Source organism: Pelodiscus sinensis, chromosome 3 (assembly GCF_049634645.1).
Source record: "Pelodiscus sinensis isolate JC-2024 chromosome 3, ASM4963464v1, whole genome shotgun sequence".
In the NCBI taxonomy this organism is placed as follows: Eukaryota; Metazoa; Chordata; order Testudines; family Trionychidae; genus Pelodiscus; species Pelodiscus sinensis.
The window spans coordinates 158,530,149-158,546,142 of NC_134713.1; the positions used below are offsets into that span (position 1 = coordinate 158,530,149).

The window sequence follows — 15,994 nt, forward strand, 5'->3', positions numbered from 1 at the left end:
TACATGGCTTGGGTCAGCCAGGCTGCTGCTGCCTGTGCTACTGTGGCTACACTGCCTCTTATACTCATATTAATTCTCATTAAGCTCATGTGGGTATACGAGCTGGGAATTATCTTGGCTCATGGTGTAAACGCTGTATATGATGGAACCCACTTCAGGTCAGCGATGTTGCCACATATCCTTAAATATAAGGCCAGATGCTAAATCTGTGCTGTGTTACTGGTTCCACCCACTTTCTACACATCTTCCCAGCATTACACCAGCACTCAGTTGGGCCTTCACTGTATTATTGCCTGGAATAAGGTCACCCAAATGAGTATCTCATCTTGCAGTGGCTGATTAACACAAGCTCAGAAGCGTATTGCAGAGGCTGTGGGACTAAGTGGTTTGGTTCATTTCAAGTCCCAGTGAAACTGTGGAGCTTTGGCAACTTCTTCCATGACTGGCAGGAAAGAAATGACTTGGTTACAGTGAAGCTAGTGGCAAATGACAGCAGAGCTGAGCAGAAGCAGAAAGGAGTTTCTTATTTGGGTTTTACCCTGCCCATATATTGAGCCAAATTAATCTTGGGGGCAATTAAACTGGCTCCAGTGAAGCTACACCAGTGATTACAATTAGATTCCCAGAAAGTAGCAGGAAATTTTAATGTAGGTGTTAACCACAAGTCCAGTAATCTTGGTCTATACATCATCAGTACAGATTGTACTAGGGATGATTTGCTTCTGTTGAAGCCCCATGCAGGAACAAGGGTCTCTTTAAGAAACCACTGATATTTTATTCTACTATATAAAGGAGAAGAGAAAGAAATAGACCTTTTTTTTAAACTTTTACCTTTTTTAATAATGTTTTAGGACCAGGGTACAAAAAAGGTTAATGCACTATTTTTTAAAAGATAAATGCACTGCAGTAAGCACATCCTACATACATAGAATATATTTCTCTATATAATATCAACACAGATATAAAATAAGTTATACTTGTCTCTTTTTTTCATCACAGTAGGAGCTCAGCATATATAAAGTGACAACAAGACGCAAAGCCACACCTCATCCCAAATGAGAAAAATCAAAAGAGGTGAGGGAGGAAAACAAAGCTTAGATCGGGGGGGGGGGAAGCGTATTACCAAAGTAAAATCCCAGAGATACAGAAATTCCATAGTGAATGAAAGGAAGAGTTGAACATTTCTTGGCTCAGGATGGAAGTTCTGGATGGAATAAACAGTAGATGTCTGAGGGCTAAGCAAGGGCTTATTACTGGTATCCAGGCTGTTGTTCACAACGACACAGAAAATACAGCAAGCCCTTCCTACTGCTATGTGGTGCCTCTGTGCGCCGGACAATGAATGAGTCATCTGACAGTGCTGGATTTTATTTTAAGATAAGAACACGAACTTGCAGTTTTCACTATACACACTTTTGTGATAACAGGTATCACTTTCTAGGAATGATAAAGACCATCCATCATCCAACAAGTTTTCAGATGGGGAAAACACTGAGCAGTTCCAAATAACACAGTTAATGGATTATTGGGAGATGATGAAGCAAGCGGAAATTCCTTCTGTCTAAATCATCTGATCTTTGCCTCTAAACAGTCAGCTATTTCCCTGCCTTTCTACTCTCCTTCTCTTGTTTTCCTATGGGATGCATTATCATTTGCTTGGCCATGCTCTGTATGGGAATGTCCCAGTGGTGTCAATGGGAAATACAGGTGCTCAGTAGCTCATTGGGTCTTACCTACTGTAGTTAGAGGAATTCATGCTGCCAAATTCAGACCTAGATTTCAAAAGCACTGATGTTTGCATCAGTTCAGATCTGCTGTTTTGGCTGAGCCCGCCCTAATGACAGAGGCCATTTGGAAAATTCATCACTGGATCTGGATCCAGATTACAGTCACCTCTATAGGACCATGTCCATGGGAACTTTTATCGTGTGGGCTTGTCACTAACTACAATGTGCTCTTTTATGTTGTCCTGCAGCTCAGGGACTTTTGCATTGTTGCTCCTTCCCCACCAGGTATTTCACAAATCTTAGGCTGTGTCTCAGAAATAACGTGGATGAAGTTCAGGAATGACTTGGGAGATTTATCTTCAGATAACTCACGCTGAATCCAACCCCAGAAGACACAGCCCCCTTGATTCTTCCCCCGCACTCTCATCTCTTAACTACTGCCACTGCCTCTACGCATTTCCTTTTCCTTCATCATTACGGACTACATATTAGGAAACAGGGAGACTACATAGGAAGAGCTAATTGTATGTTATTGTGAGAAAGGGCTGGGCTTTTTTGTTTTCTTTTATACATTACAATTATTACAAATCCAAAAGTGACCTGACATCTAAAGGTATAATTTAAGTAAACATGTCTCTGAGTCTTCTCTCTGTCCTCCTCCTCCCCATCTCTCTCTGGTGACCTTCCTTTCACTCTGTCAGTTTCCTCTTGGATGGAGGGAGGAGATGGGAAGGAAGTTCATTTGGGAGCTCATGACCTTCCAACTTGACCTTAATGAGATGATTAGCCAAGGCAAATTCCTCATCATCCAGCATCCCATCCTTGTCGATGTCAGCCAGTTTCCATATCTTGCCCAGCACAGTGTTGGGAAGCTTGGATCTCACCATTTCCTTCTTGGCGTTGGCCCCGGTTATTTTGCCATCGACAGGTGACAGCGTGTAAAAGATCTCATCGTACATGGGCTTGTCCCTGGCTACCACCCACTCTGCGTCATCGATTCCTTCTCCCGCTCCTTCACCATAGCCGTGGCCAAACGGGCCCTGCTGGGTGCCCTCAAAGGCACCTCCCTTCACCATCTGCATGGGTCTTTGGGACTCTTCTTGGCGTACCAGCACCATGAGCTGCGCTATGTCATTGGCCAGCATGTCTTCCACTGTCTCCATCAGCCTACTCTTCAGTGGCTGGAACTTGCTGAAATCTTGGCCCTGCAGCTGATCCTTAAAGCAGGACAACAACAAAGAGAGGGTAAGCTGCACGCATTAGTGAGACTTAGTTGGGCTGCACCGGGCAGGAGGGGACACAACAGTAGTGCTTGGTATGCCTCTTTCCTGCCACGGATCTCAAAGCACTCGAGGGCCAAGAATAGAACTTCCTTTCCAAAAGCAGGCACCAGGAGCACTATGCAGTGCATCTTCCCTACAAGCCTCACGGTTCCTTAATCCTTTCAGCCCACAGCTGCTTCTGTGCCTCAGAGTATTTCAGCCTGGATTGCTACAACCCAGCTACTCTCCCCGATGTGCTGCCTGCCAGAGCGCCTACACCCGTGCCAGAGAGCAGAGCAGCCACAACTGAGGCATAAGAATTTATTTATTTATATAGCTTTGATTTTTGCCACTGTGAACTACAAATTCAAGGCAACAAAAAGATGCCAGTACTTTACAGCATATGCTGTGGCCAGTACAGCTCCATATTACTGGGTGGAAACATACAATGCTGGTATTACCTGGGAATGTACTCTCTCACATTACAATACAGAGGCACAATTAAATCTACATCAAAAAAGTTCTAACAGAAGCTGTGACATTTCAGGAATAAGCCCTCCTTTTAAAAATGCAGCAGAGCCCCTCTCCAATATCTTATGAAGCAAACTGAGGGAGTGCGTGGTGTGAACGATAATTTCATTCTACCCTTTGAACTTCAGGGCGTAAACTGATTGTCCATGAGAATAAAGAGGAGTTTTTCCTCTTATGTGCTGCATTGTGCAAATGGCCAAGTGCATTCTTGTTTTCCAAACATCACATACCAGTCCCTCTCCACACCGGCGACTGGCCTGGAACTAATCTGATGTGACAAACTCTATTGGCTTGACTTTGCACAGCAAAGTAGAAGTGCTTAGAGCAAGTATTACAGGTTCATCCTCTACTAAGAGAAGCCAACATCTTTATCCTTCAACCTCTACTTCTTTCATAAACAGCATCCATTTACTCCTAACTAGTGGTATAAAATGTATATCTGAGCAACTAAGGAACTAGATCCTCCAGCTGGCGCTCAAGGATTTAAGAGTATTTTCCTTCTCTGTACATAAACAGCAGATACCATGCGCTCCACAAAGATGTGGTCATATTCTTCCCAATGCAACCACTGGAAACTAGCTGCTGCCTGGACTGCAGCCAGACAACAGTTTGAACATCTCTGTACCATAGTTAGTGTATGTTATATGAAGTCCTGATCCAGCATTCACTGAAGTCATTGGAAAGGCTCCCATTGACTTACATGGCTGTTGGCTCAGGCCCCAAATGTGCAGCACAGAAAACTTGCTTGTCCCTTTGAAAACGGAGGGGGATACTTGTCACATCCTCTTTCTCTACTGGAGTCTTTCTTTGCCAGAAATAAACAAGCAAGGGAGAAGAGAGAAAATAATAGCCTCAGTTTGAATACAGAATGTTATAAGTGTTATATTAGTAGCATTTGTGAGGCCAGACTGGCCCTGAAAGCTCTAAGCCCAAGGTCTGAAATAAAAGACAGAAGGAGTTAAATAATTTACTGTAAGTGCCAGAGGCTTAAGTGAAGGAGTCTTCCCTCTGGTGAGGGCATTAACCTGCCATTGTTGAAATATCTATGTCCAAATATAGCCTGGACATAGATATTTCAATAATTGTAGCAGCATCAGTTAGGCATTGCTTCTCACTCATTCCTCACAGCTGCTACAATGCTCTTGCATTCATTGGTCAATGCTCTGGCCTGGTTATTCCAATCCTTACCTGCATCTTCCTGAGATTCGGGAAGTCTCCTGGTGAGATCTGATGCTCCCGTTCGATCCGGCTGTAAATCTCCCCCAAATTGTTCACAAGCTCCTTCTTCTTATTGTCTTTACCAAACACTGATGGCATTTCCTTCTTCAGAGAGCTAATGATGTAGGCATGGACCTGTGGGGCAAAACAAGAGATGGGAAAGAAGATAAAAAAGAGCATTCATGGGTACATCTGAATGTTATCCTCCGGCAGATGGTACCCATGCATCCAAGCTTGTGGGTAAACCCCATCCTCTCTCCCTTTCCCTTCATTGAGCTCTTTCTCCCCGCCTGTTTTTGCTGGTTACCACTATAGCACAACACATGCCATTCTCAAGTGTGCTTCCTGATTCATCTGACACAACTGCACTGTGCATGCTGGGAGATGTGTTTGTAAGTCACCCATCACAGGGAATTGTTTTGTTTCATTTTACATCTCCCCTCAAGGCAAAGCATTCTTCCAGCTAGCAATGCCAGTCAGGTTAGCAGACACCGTGCATTTCGGATCTAGCTACAGTCTAATCTTAAGATTCATATTTTCTGTGTGGCCTACTTGAATATGACTCATCAAATGAGCATCTGGTGTACAAGGAGTCTGCAGACCCAGGGTAACTAATTCCTCTGATGTCAACTTACATCAATGTGACTAAGGACAGAATCTGTCTCAGTGTTGCTGAGGCTGAACTTACCCACAGTATTGACAGTGAGTCTTGTAGTACCTTAAAGACTAAGGGTGTGTCTAGACTACAGGGTTTTTTGAAAAAAGTGGCCTTTTTTCGAAAAAATGTACCTGAGTCTAGACTACCACCACATTCTGTTGACAATAAAATCGAAAGAACGCGGCGGTTTTGTCGACGGCGGTAAACCTCATTCTACGAGGAATAACGCCTTTTTTCGGAAGTCATCTTTCGAAAAATGGCTCTATTGCATGAAAACAGAGCTTTTTCTAAAAAGAGTATCTAGACTAGAAAAATCTTCTTGTTGTCTAGACGCTCTTTTTCGAAAGAGGCTTTTTCAAAAGATACTTTAGAAAAAGCCTCTTTCAAAAGAGGCTTGCAGGCTAGACGTAGCCTAACAGACTTATGTGGGCATAAGCTTTCATGGGTCAAAACTATTTCATCAGCTGCATGGTCACTCTGACAATGTGGTTTTTACCCACCAAAGCTTATGCCCAAATAAACGTGTTAATTTTTCAATTGCCACAGGACTCCTTGTTGTTTTTGCAGATACAGACTAGGGGTACGTCTACACTGCAAGCTTATTTCAAAATAGAGCGTCCACGCTACAGGAAAGCCTCAAAATGAGTCCGAGTCAGGTTCCCCTAATGTGGACATGCTATCTCGATTTAGAGCCACAGGAGGCACTGAGGAGGAGTAACTTAGGGTTTGTCTAGACTACAGGGTTTTGCCGACAAAAGTGGACTTTTGTCAACAAAACTATACCTGCGTCTACACTACCGCTGAGTTCTGTCGACATAACGTCGACAGAACTCAGCAGTTTTGTCGACGCTGGTAAACCTCATTTTACGAGGAATAATGCCTTTGTCGACAGAGTTCTGTCGATAGAAGGCGTTATTGCATCTAAACTGTCCTTTGCGTCTACACTGCCATGTCGACAAAGCAGCTTGCTTTGTCAATAGAACTGGCTGTAGTCTAGACGCTCTTTGTTAACAGAAGCTTTGTCGACAGTATCTGTCGACAAAACTTCTGTCGACAAAAGCCTGTAGTCTAGACATACCCTTAAAATGGCCCTGGGGAGGAACTATTTTGACATAGCAACAGTGGAGCGTCTACACATGCCCTCTTCCAAAATAGCTTTTTTGGAAGAGGTGTTATTCCTCATGGAATGGGGTTTACCAACGTCGGAAAAAGCCCTCTGTTATTTCGATTTTCTTCTGAAATAATAGAATTGCTGTGTGGATGCTAGTATTGTTTTTCCTGAATAACGGTCCTTATTCTGAAATAACGGTGCAGTGTAGATGCACCTAACACAGCTACCCCTCTGAGACTTGCCACAGTATTGAGTGAGGCTGTCCTTCTATTTCCTCACCTAATAATGCATCATGTTATGCTGGTCCAGATAGGATAGAGAAGCCTGAAGTGTTATTTGGTTACTCTTTTTCAGCCAGTTCAGATCAATGCCATTCAGTGTATTCTTTTGTCCCCATTCAAATAGTTCCAGGATGGGGCTTCCCCCCTATACTTTGAGGAAGATTTCCACAGGCTGCTAATAAGCTCAAAGGGTGACCTAGCAGTTTGAGTGAATTGCACTGTATCTCTTTCTCTGGTGTACATTGTTCTTATGGGTCTTCTCTGAGTCAGACTTCCTCTGTGATAGAAGCAAAAGGCCCAGAGATGCCCAAGCCCGATGTGTGTATTATTAAGTCTGGTGATCTGGGGTGAATTTTAAAAAAGAGGCTGTAAGAGATGGTGCCCACAGCTTGCTGCTTCTTGTGCAGACATACTTTCTAATATGATTATTTTTGCTTCACCCTGTTCTCAAACCCATCTTTATAGAAGCACCACTGGGAACAGCAACAAAGGTGAGGCCCTGATGGGACATTTGTTTTTCATATACACAATATGCCCGTGTGCCAGGATGGGTAGGAATGGTGTCCCTAGCCTCTGTTACTCTGGAGATGAGTGAGAGGGGAAGGATCATGAGGATCATGTGAGGATTACTTGTTGTGATCCTCCCTCTAAGGCATCTGGCATTGGCCACTGTCGGCAGACAGGATACTGGACTAGATGGACCTTTGGTCTGACCCAATCTAGCCATTCTTATGTGCCCCCCCGCTCCCCATATATATGATGGACAATAGCAGTGACCCAGTGAGCTGAAATTGCAAACTTTATAAAACCAAGCCTGAGTTTCTCTGGCAAGACCCACCTTGGCCAGCCGTGCACGCTTGATGAGATCGTTCAGCTTCCGCAGGGCTGCATTGCGGGGCAAGCTCTGAATATCTCTGAACAAGTCCTGTTCTTCGGCCTCAAAGAGCTTGCGGTTGTCAGGGATCAGCAGCGGATGGGACCAGAAGGATCCAATGTAGACCCTGATCACCTCAGGCGTGTTCACAATCTTCCCCAGGGACCACATGAGGGCTCCGTAAACCCGCATCAGCTGCTGGGTCTCAATTTGGTCAGCCTTGTTGAGAACCACCCTCATCTTGTCCTCGTGGTTCTTCAGCGCCTTGATGACCTCGGAGAACTCGTCTGAGATGTCCAGCTTGTGGGCATCGAAGAGGAGAATAATGCGGTCAACCCGCTCTGCAAACCACTCCAAGACGGCTGCAAAGTCATAACCTGATGTGGGAAGCAGGAAGAGCAGAGAGACACATGGGAGACAAGAGGCAAAGTGGTGCTATATTCACTGACAAGCTGAAAAAGAGTAGGCAACATGCTGCAGGTTGTGTAGAGCTCTAGGGAATTGAGATAAGAAGGGAACTGGAGACATCACTCTCCTCTCCACTATATATTCCTGACCCTAACATATGAGCTTCTCACATCTCCTTCTTACCAACACTTGCCTAACGCATGCCAGTTTATTTTACATACACTCGTTATCTCTGGTCCGGCTCAGGGGAGCACCCCGACCAAGTCTTAAAAGCCACACATACAAGAAACTGTGTTTTGAACCCAAACTAGTATATTTCTGCATGGCAGGAATGTCTAGCTTCTTACTTACTTTTCAACAAGGTAAACCACAAAGACGGCTGGGTTCTGGATAATTATAATCCGTACCCAGCTGCTCCAAGGTGCATTTCTTTTTTCTAATTAACAATATTTAGCCTTGCCAGAATTCAAGTTGTACTTTTTAAAATAATTTTGAGGAATAATATGGATGTCTACTTTTAAACATTTTTTAACGTTTTTTCATCCATTTTCACAGGAAATTATAGGAAGGTATCGGACAATTATTATTTAATGATCGCAGATAATGAAATTCAAAAAGTTAAAGCTTTCTAACCAGTAAACCTAAACTGTCAATATCAAATGTCAAACATACAAATGATATAAACATCCTTAAATCAAACTGTAATGTAATGTCTCAAGCAGCTTTTTTCATATGTTGGCTATCTGTGAATGTAGAGGATTATCAGGGGAAATATTTTTTTCAGCAACTTGTGTGTGTTCAATATTTACTGACATTTAGTTATAAAAATCTAATAATTCCAAGCCTATTGACAGTCTATTTTCAGGCCTTATCTAGTTTTATGGAGCTAATTTTGGCCCATTATGTTTAAAAAATTGACACCAACAATCTATTTTACATACGCGAGGTTGTCTCATCTGATCATCACATATGCTAGCAACAAAAGCCACAGAATTCACATTTAAAAGGCATCCTTGTCAATAATCCCAGAGATGTACCTGGGCTGCAAGCTTTGGATCAGCTGTTCAAGAAGCACCGAAGTGCAGCACAGTCCAACTGCCTATGCTCCTCTAGCAAACAGATGCTCTTCCCACCACTACTGTACCATGCAGCTCCCCTCTTGCTGGGCTCAGAGAGGTTAGAGTGCTGCTGTTGCTATTTTCAGACAAATCATTAAAAAAAGCACTGTTTTCTTCTTGCTTCCTTGACTAAATGTATGAGAATTTGCTTATCGGCTTTACCCTGGCAATCCCTCGAGGGAGGCAATGTGTCCTTAGGTCATAGAAGGCAGGGTCTTGCTCTTCCAGGCCTCTGTTCCTTGCAGTGCCACTGACTTCTTGTGTGATTTTAAGCCAGTCATCTACAGTGAAATCTTGCATCTATTGAAGTGCATGGCAAAACTCCCATTGATTTTAATAGAGCCATTATTTCTGCCATAAACTCTTTGTGTGCCTCAATTTTCCAACCAGTAAATGGGTATGATATTGTGAAAAGGTCATATGAGTTATAGCGCCTTGCTCTTATAAAGCACTTTTCATCAACAGATCTCCCTACATATGGGGGTTCATTGAAATATCGGATACATTATTGGACAGAGGTGGCTATGAGCACTCTAGAGAATGGTGGAATCTCTACTGTATCAAAGCAAAGGTCAGAAAGAAAATGTAACGGTGTTCCTTTTATGTAGTCTTTTCAAGTGGCTTCCCACATGCTTTCTAACATTTTACAGAAATAACACCACAGTGGGGCTCCCCTGCCATAGAATTCATATGATCCTTTCAGAACCTGACTGATGGGAGTAGCTACATCATGAACTCAATTGTCTCCGCAGCCAGCCTAGGGGTGCTGTACCCGTTCTGTGCTTCAGTCTGCAATATTTCCCACCTCTCTTTTCCTCCTTATTTTTTATTTGACAGTTTCTTAAAGCTTTCCCCAACATGCACTTGTTTTCTTTCTGGCTGTGTCTACACTGGCCACTTATTCCAGAAATGCTTAAAACGGAACAGTTTTCCATTATAAGCATTTCCAGAAAAAGCACCTCTACATTGGCAGGATGCTTTTCCGGAAAAGCACTTTTTCCAGAAAAGCGTCCGTGGCCAATCTAGACACGCTTTTCTGGAAAAAAGCCCCGATTGTCATTTTTGCGATCGGAGCTTTTTTGCGGAAAAGACTACTGTGCTGTCTACAGTGGCCCTTTTCCGGAATAGTTTTTCCGGAAAAGGACTTTTGCCCGAACGGAAGCAGCATAGTTTTTCTGGAAAAAACACTGACAATTTTACAGTAGATCGTCATTGCTTTTCCGGAAAAGCAAGCGGCCAGTGTAGACAGCTGGCAAGTTATTCCGGAAAAGCGCCTGCTTTTCCGGACTAAGTGGCCCAGTGTAGACACAGCCTCTGAGTATAGCTGTGCCTGTCAGTGCAAATGACTAAAGGAAGGACAGGAGTACAGCAGAGGTACATGCTACAGGGCTATCTATCACTCTGCTTGGCACAAATAGGAGTTGTGCGCATAAATTCCTTCGAATGTCAAGTGCAATGTAACATATCTGAGCAGAATATAATTCCTTTGGGCTTTTCATGGCCTGCCTGAGTTAGTGAGTCTCATGGTGCTGATTGCTGGAACTCCACTGGCAACAATCAGCAAGAGATACAAGCAGATGCCCTGCCCCAGGCATTTGCTCTCTCACTGAAATCACATTCCCTTACTGGTAGGTGAGAGTCAGACATGAATGGAAAATAAGTCCTGACAGTGGAAGGGGAAGCAGACAAGATAAACAGGATAGCTATTTTCTTCCATCTGATGTTTCTTCATGGGACAGGTTTCCTACTCCAAGCTTGAGAGGCAGACAACGGATTTATCACAGCTACCACGTTGACAAGCATTTCAGATCGGTAAGTCTGATGAGGGATTTTTCAGAAGGTGGACTAAATTTAGAGAGAGAGAGAGAGGTTTTCTTGTGAATGACTCCTAGCCCAGCCCTAGCACTCTCTGGTGTTCAGAGGTTAGTAACGGGGCAATACGATCCATGAGAGAAGAAAATAGGCAGCCCATTTATTCTTATCAAGTTGCCTTTCTTTCTGCTGTGCTAAACAGCAGAGAGTTCCTGCACAGTTTGACTCCATCCACCATTGTTTTGGTGACTTCAACCCCTACCTCAGATTTTGGTGTTTCCTGCAAATTTGAACCTGGCCACTGAATTTACACCAACGAAAACCTTCAAGAAGTGAGGGTATGTGTACACTATCACCCTAGTTCGAACTTGGGTGGTTAATGTAGTCAATCGAAGTTGCAAATGAAGCCTGGGATTTAAACATCCCGGGCTTCATTTGCATCTTGCCGGGCGCCGCCATTTTTAAATCCCCGGTAGTTCGGACTCCGTGCCCGTGGCTACACGCGGCATGGAGTAGGTAGTTCGAATTAGGCTTTCTAATTCGAACTACCGTTACACCTCAGAGTAACAGTAGTTTGAATTAGAAAGCCTAATTCGAACTACCTACTCCGTGCCGCATGTAGCCGTGGGCACGGAGTCCGAACTACCAGGGATTTAAAAATGGCGGCGCTCGGCAAGATACAAATGAAGCCCGGGATATTTAAATCCCAGGCTTCATTTGCAACTTCGATTGACTACATTATCCACCCTAGTTCAAACTAGGGTGGTAGTGTAGACATACCCTGAGACAGCAACTTTCACTGATAGAGAGATTGGTTCTGAGTCAGAAAACCCTCCAAACCTTCCTCCTATATGCACTAAGAGATTCCTACACTAGGCTTCAAACTGGAGACATATCATGACTTGAATACTAATAGGCTTCACTGCTGTGACAGTATATTAACTCTGGGAAGCATCTGGAATTGCTCTGTCAGCCAGTCTACAGCACGGCTCTAGGGCCTTTTGCATTCAGTGGCATTGCAGCTACTAACACCAAACGAGTTTCCACCAGACAACATACGCGTGTTTCCATCACCCCACTTTAGAGTTATCCCTTCATTGCACCCCTCACAGCCTGTGATATTATCTGATGTCACTAGGGAGAAGGGATCAGTCCTAAATAATAATAATACTTTGCACTGCTAAAGCAAGGATCTCAATGTATTTCCAAACATGAACAGAGCCTCAGAATATCTGTGGAGGGAGAGATGTTTTATTATCCCCAGTTGGTAGATGTAGTCACTGAGGCACAGAAAGGTTAAGTGACTGGCCCACAGTTGCACAAGTTAGTCCATTGCAGAGTCAGAGAGGAGCACATGAGCACTGCTGAAGGAGAGGAGATGATGGTCAGGAGAGAGATCAGACACACTGAGGGATCAGGGTATGTCTACACTACCCCGCTAGTTCGAACTAGGAGGGTAATGTAGGCATACCGCACTTGCAAATGAAGCCCGGGATTTGAATTTCCCGGGCTTCATTTGCATAAGCGGGGAGCCGCCATTTTTAAAACCCCGCTGGTTCGAACCCCGTGCAGCGCGGCTACACGGGGCACGAACTAGATAGTTCGAACTAGGCTTCCTAGTTCGAACTACCGTTACTCCTCGTGAAATGAGGAGTAACGATAGTTCGAACTAGGAAGCCTAGTTCGAACTACCTAGTTCGTGCCCCGTGTAGCCGCGCTGCACGGGGTTCGAACCAGCGGGGTTTTAAAAATGGCGGCTCCCCCCTTATCCAAATGAAGCCCGGGAAATTCAAATCCCGGGCTTCATTTGCAAGTGCGGTATGCCTACATTACCCTCCTAGTTCGAACTAGGAGGGTAGTGTAGACATACCCTCAGAGATTAGTGAGAAGATGCAGTGAGTAGTCAGTTTGGTCAAAGATCCAGGATTTGAGAACAGATGAGGAGGTGAGGAGGCAGGATCTAATGGAGCAAACAGGTCATCAACCTGGGAACAGAAGTCATCAAAGTTGAGGGCAGAAAACTAGGGAGCAGAGGGAGAGGCAAGAGGCTGTGTTGGAGAAGTAGGTAGAGTGAGGTTGGTTCAAGTGATGGCTACATGGAGGGGCTAAAAGAGAAGAATTGGATGGAGCATTCTTTAGAGAAGAATGAATGAGAAGGGGGAGGAGGAAGAGGAGAAGCCCTATGCCCTTGCCATGGCCCTTTGTGGATAAATCGAGGCAAGGAGCATGAAAAAATGGCAGCAGAAACAGTGGCCACAAAGAGATGGAGACCTAGGTTTCAGTCAGAGCCAGGAGAGGGAGGAAGGGACAGCTGAAAAGGTCACAAGAGGTGGTGATCTTTGAAGTGGAGTGGTCCTGTTCTTCCACAGAGGTGGCTGTATTTCAGTGAAGGGTAAAGGTATTTTGTCAGCCTGAAAAAGCCTATCTGAATGTACCATGTCATCATTCATCATGATACTTTTTGCCTGTGCTTAAAGAAATAATCTACAACGGAGCTAGCAATTTGAATCAGTAACAGTGCATGAAAAATAATGGGTATATGGTGTGTGGGGGGGGAGTGGAGGTTAGTGGAAACCTCTCACATATCTTGGATATGTAAATGTTTCCAAAGCAAAGGTACAAGTTACTACACAGCAGGACAAGTCTTGCTGCTTTCTCAGGCAGGAATGATATGTTAATATCAACTTTATAACACTAATATTTATATTAACAAGTATTTGGACTGGAACAGAGCAATCTCCTGCTTTCCTGGTGTTTATTGTAGTGGTTTCAAGGCTGCAAAGAAACCAGGGGACTGTTTCTGTTCTCGCTCACACCACGGTTAATCAAGAATTACTTTCAACAACAGAATTTGATTCAGATGGGTGTAAAACTTGGAGAAGATGAGCCAGTTTTGGCAACAGGCTGTTTATTTCTACACACAATATAAATGCTACTTTCCCTAAGTGTTACATCTCAGAGTTTGTAACAGCCAGACTAAGCTACTTCGTATCACATTCTGGTAAGAGCTGAAAGCAAGATTTTTCAGTGCTCAGCTCCCAAAACTGGGACCAGATTTTCAGAAGTGCTCATTTCCCATTTAGGCATAATAATTAAGGCTCAGATTTTCAATGAGCAGCTCCCATCATGCCACTCATGGTCAGGTCTCTTTTGAAAAATCAAACCCCATTTATGACTTCTGAAAATCTAGCCCCAATTGCAAATGCTGAACTGTTGGAAAAATCTAGCTCTTAATGACCACTTGCAGTATAAGCCTTCAATCATCCAGCCACAGTTACTCAGCGACCACCTTGAAAGACCTTCACTATCAATCATTAGTCAGTGCATTGAAAGAATAAGTGATCTGCATAAATAATATGAATCGATTTAAAATCTGATTCATAAACATGGTAGAACATTCTCTGATTGATAAACAAGGCACTTAGAAAATATCTACAAGGCACGATCTTCAAAAAAATAAAACGTGCTACAGAAACCTATTAGCAATTAAAATGTTGTTTTATTTAAAAAAATGCAACATTTGCCTCTCCACTGTTGGTGGAAACACAACACAACAGCAGCAGTGCCACCACTGAGCATTTAAAAAAATCATGAGTTGGGCTGTGAAAAAAATCATGAGACTGGTTTAATAATTATGAGACATTAAAAATAAATCTTGCTCAGGTCACATTTCCAAACTTTTTGTCTGCAACCGGTAAGGCTATAAAGTTGCTTTAAAAAAAAGAAACCTGAGTCTTATGTCATGAGATGACTCTGCTGGCCTGAGGCATTAGGTAAAACACCAAATACTGTGATACTATTACAAGAACTGACAATACTGTAACACCATTCTGCTACTGGATGAGCAGGAGGAAACTGAAATTGACCAACATAGTTTCATCCTGCCAGCTGAGTGAAATACAAAATGTAAACAGCATCTCTAGTGAAGACTAAGGCACAGGTTTAAAATTCTTCCCTTTTCAATAATTTTGGGTAGCTCTGCATTCTATAAACTCTTCTTGACATTAGTAAGAAAACATTTTGAAAAATTAGTTCCATATTTATAGGGTCCATTTAACTGAATTCTTCATGTGGTTTAGGGAGTGAAAAGGCCTGTGGCTCCTCTCCTTTCTGCTCCAATCATGGTCAATACAGATAACCTATTGGTGCTATAAGATGGCTATATATTTCAATGTTACACTGTTCCATTAAAATGCAAGACTGTCACGGTCAGAATTGTTTAAAAAAGAAGAATGACTTTGCCCTGCATTTTCCATCACTGATGCTCATTCTTCATGAGAGAGATATCTGGGCTAGAATATACAGCTCCTTGGCTGTGCAGATCACGTGAGTCGGCAAAAACAGACATGGATAAATGGAGAAGGCTGTAATAGTGTGTGTGCTGGAAATGAAACCTAAATCCAGTTTACCAGCTCTCCTCCTTTATCTCCTGGAGAGGATTTCCCACTCAACCACTTATGGGAGAAGGAAAGCAGACTGGCTTGAAGGGTTTTCACTAGGAGAAGATTGAGTTTAAAGAAGCACTCCGATTTCTGGATGTCTATTCAAACCTTACCTCAACCAGGAATCAAATACAGCCCAGCCATAACCCCACTGGACTCAGTGGAATTCCATTTGCTTAGCGAAGGGCTATCTTTAGGCTAAGGTGAAGCTGTCAATCATTGGTTAGCAAAGTGTGCAATGCTTAGCCCTCAAGTGCTGCATTGCTATAGCAGGATAAGTTATTGTTATCAAAGGATTATTGGTTTATTTAGGAGTGTGTGCAGTTTGCTGCTCCATGCAGGACATTGCTGCAAAATAAACAGAGGCAGAACGGCCTAGTGATTTGCACATAGGGGCAAGGAGGCAGAAGCCTCTGACTCCTAGTCCCTACTCTGTAAACGAGTCGTGGTGTGACATGGCACAAGCTGCACCCGCCCTTGTGTCACAGTTATTCCTGTTTCACCAGTGGACATAAAACTCCCCTCCCAGGAGCGTGGTGAGGGTTAGTTATG

At 43.5% G+C, this 15,994-nt stretch overlaps 1 protein-coding gene across 2 annotated transcripts in view; it reads right to left on the reverse strand.

Moving 5' to 3' along the window:
• Positions 1-804: 804 nt before the first annotated feature.
• EHD3 (EH domain containing 3) overlaps positions 805-15,994 on the reverse strand; it is a 41,727-nt gene continuing 26,537 nt past the window's right edge. Inside the window, exons 4-6 of one of the 2 annotated variants that reach the window (XM_006118065.4) lie at positions 7,627-8,039; positions 4,709-4,873; positions 805-2,944 (exon numbers count right to left, since the gene is read on the reverse strand). In XM_006118065.4, the coding sequence (XP_006118127.1) occupies positions 2,417-2,944; positions 4,709-4,873; positions 7,627-8,039 (1,106 nt within the window). In that variant the 3' untranslated portion in view covers positions 805-2,416. The remainder of the gene's footprint in view (positions 2,945-4,708; positions 4,874-7,626; positions 8,040-15,994) is intronic. The other variant, XM_075925328.1, reaches the window with a different exon arrangement.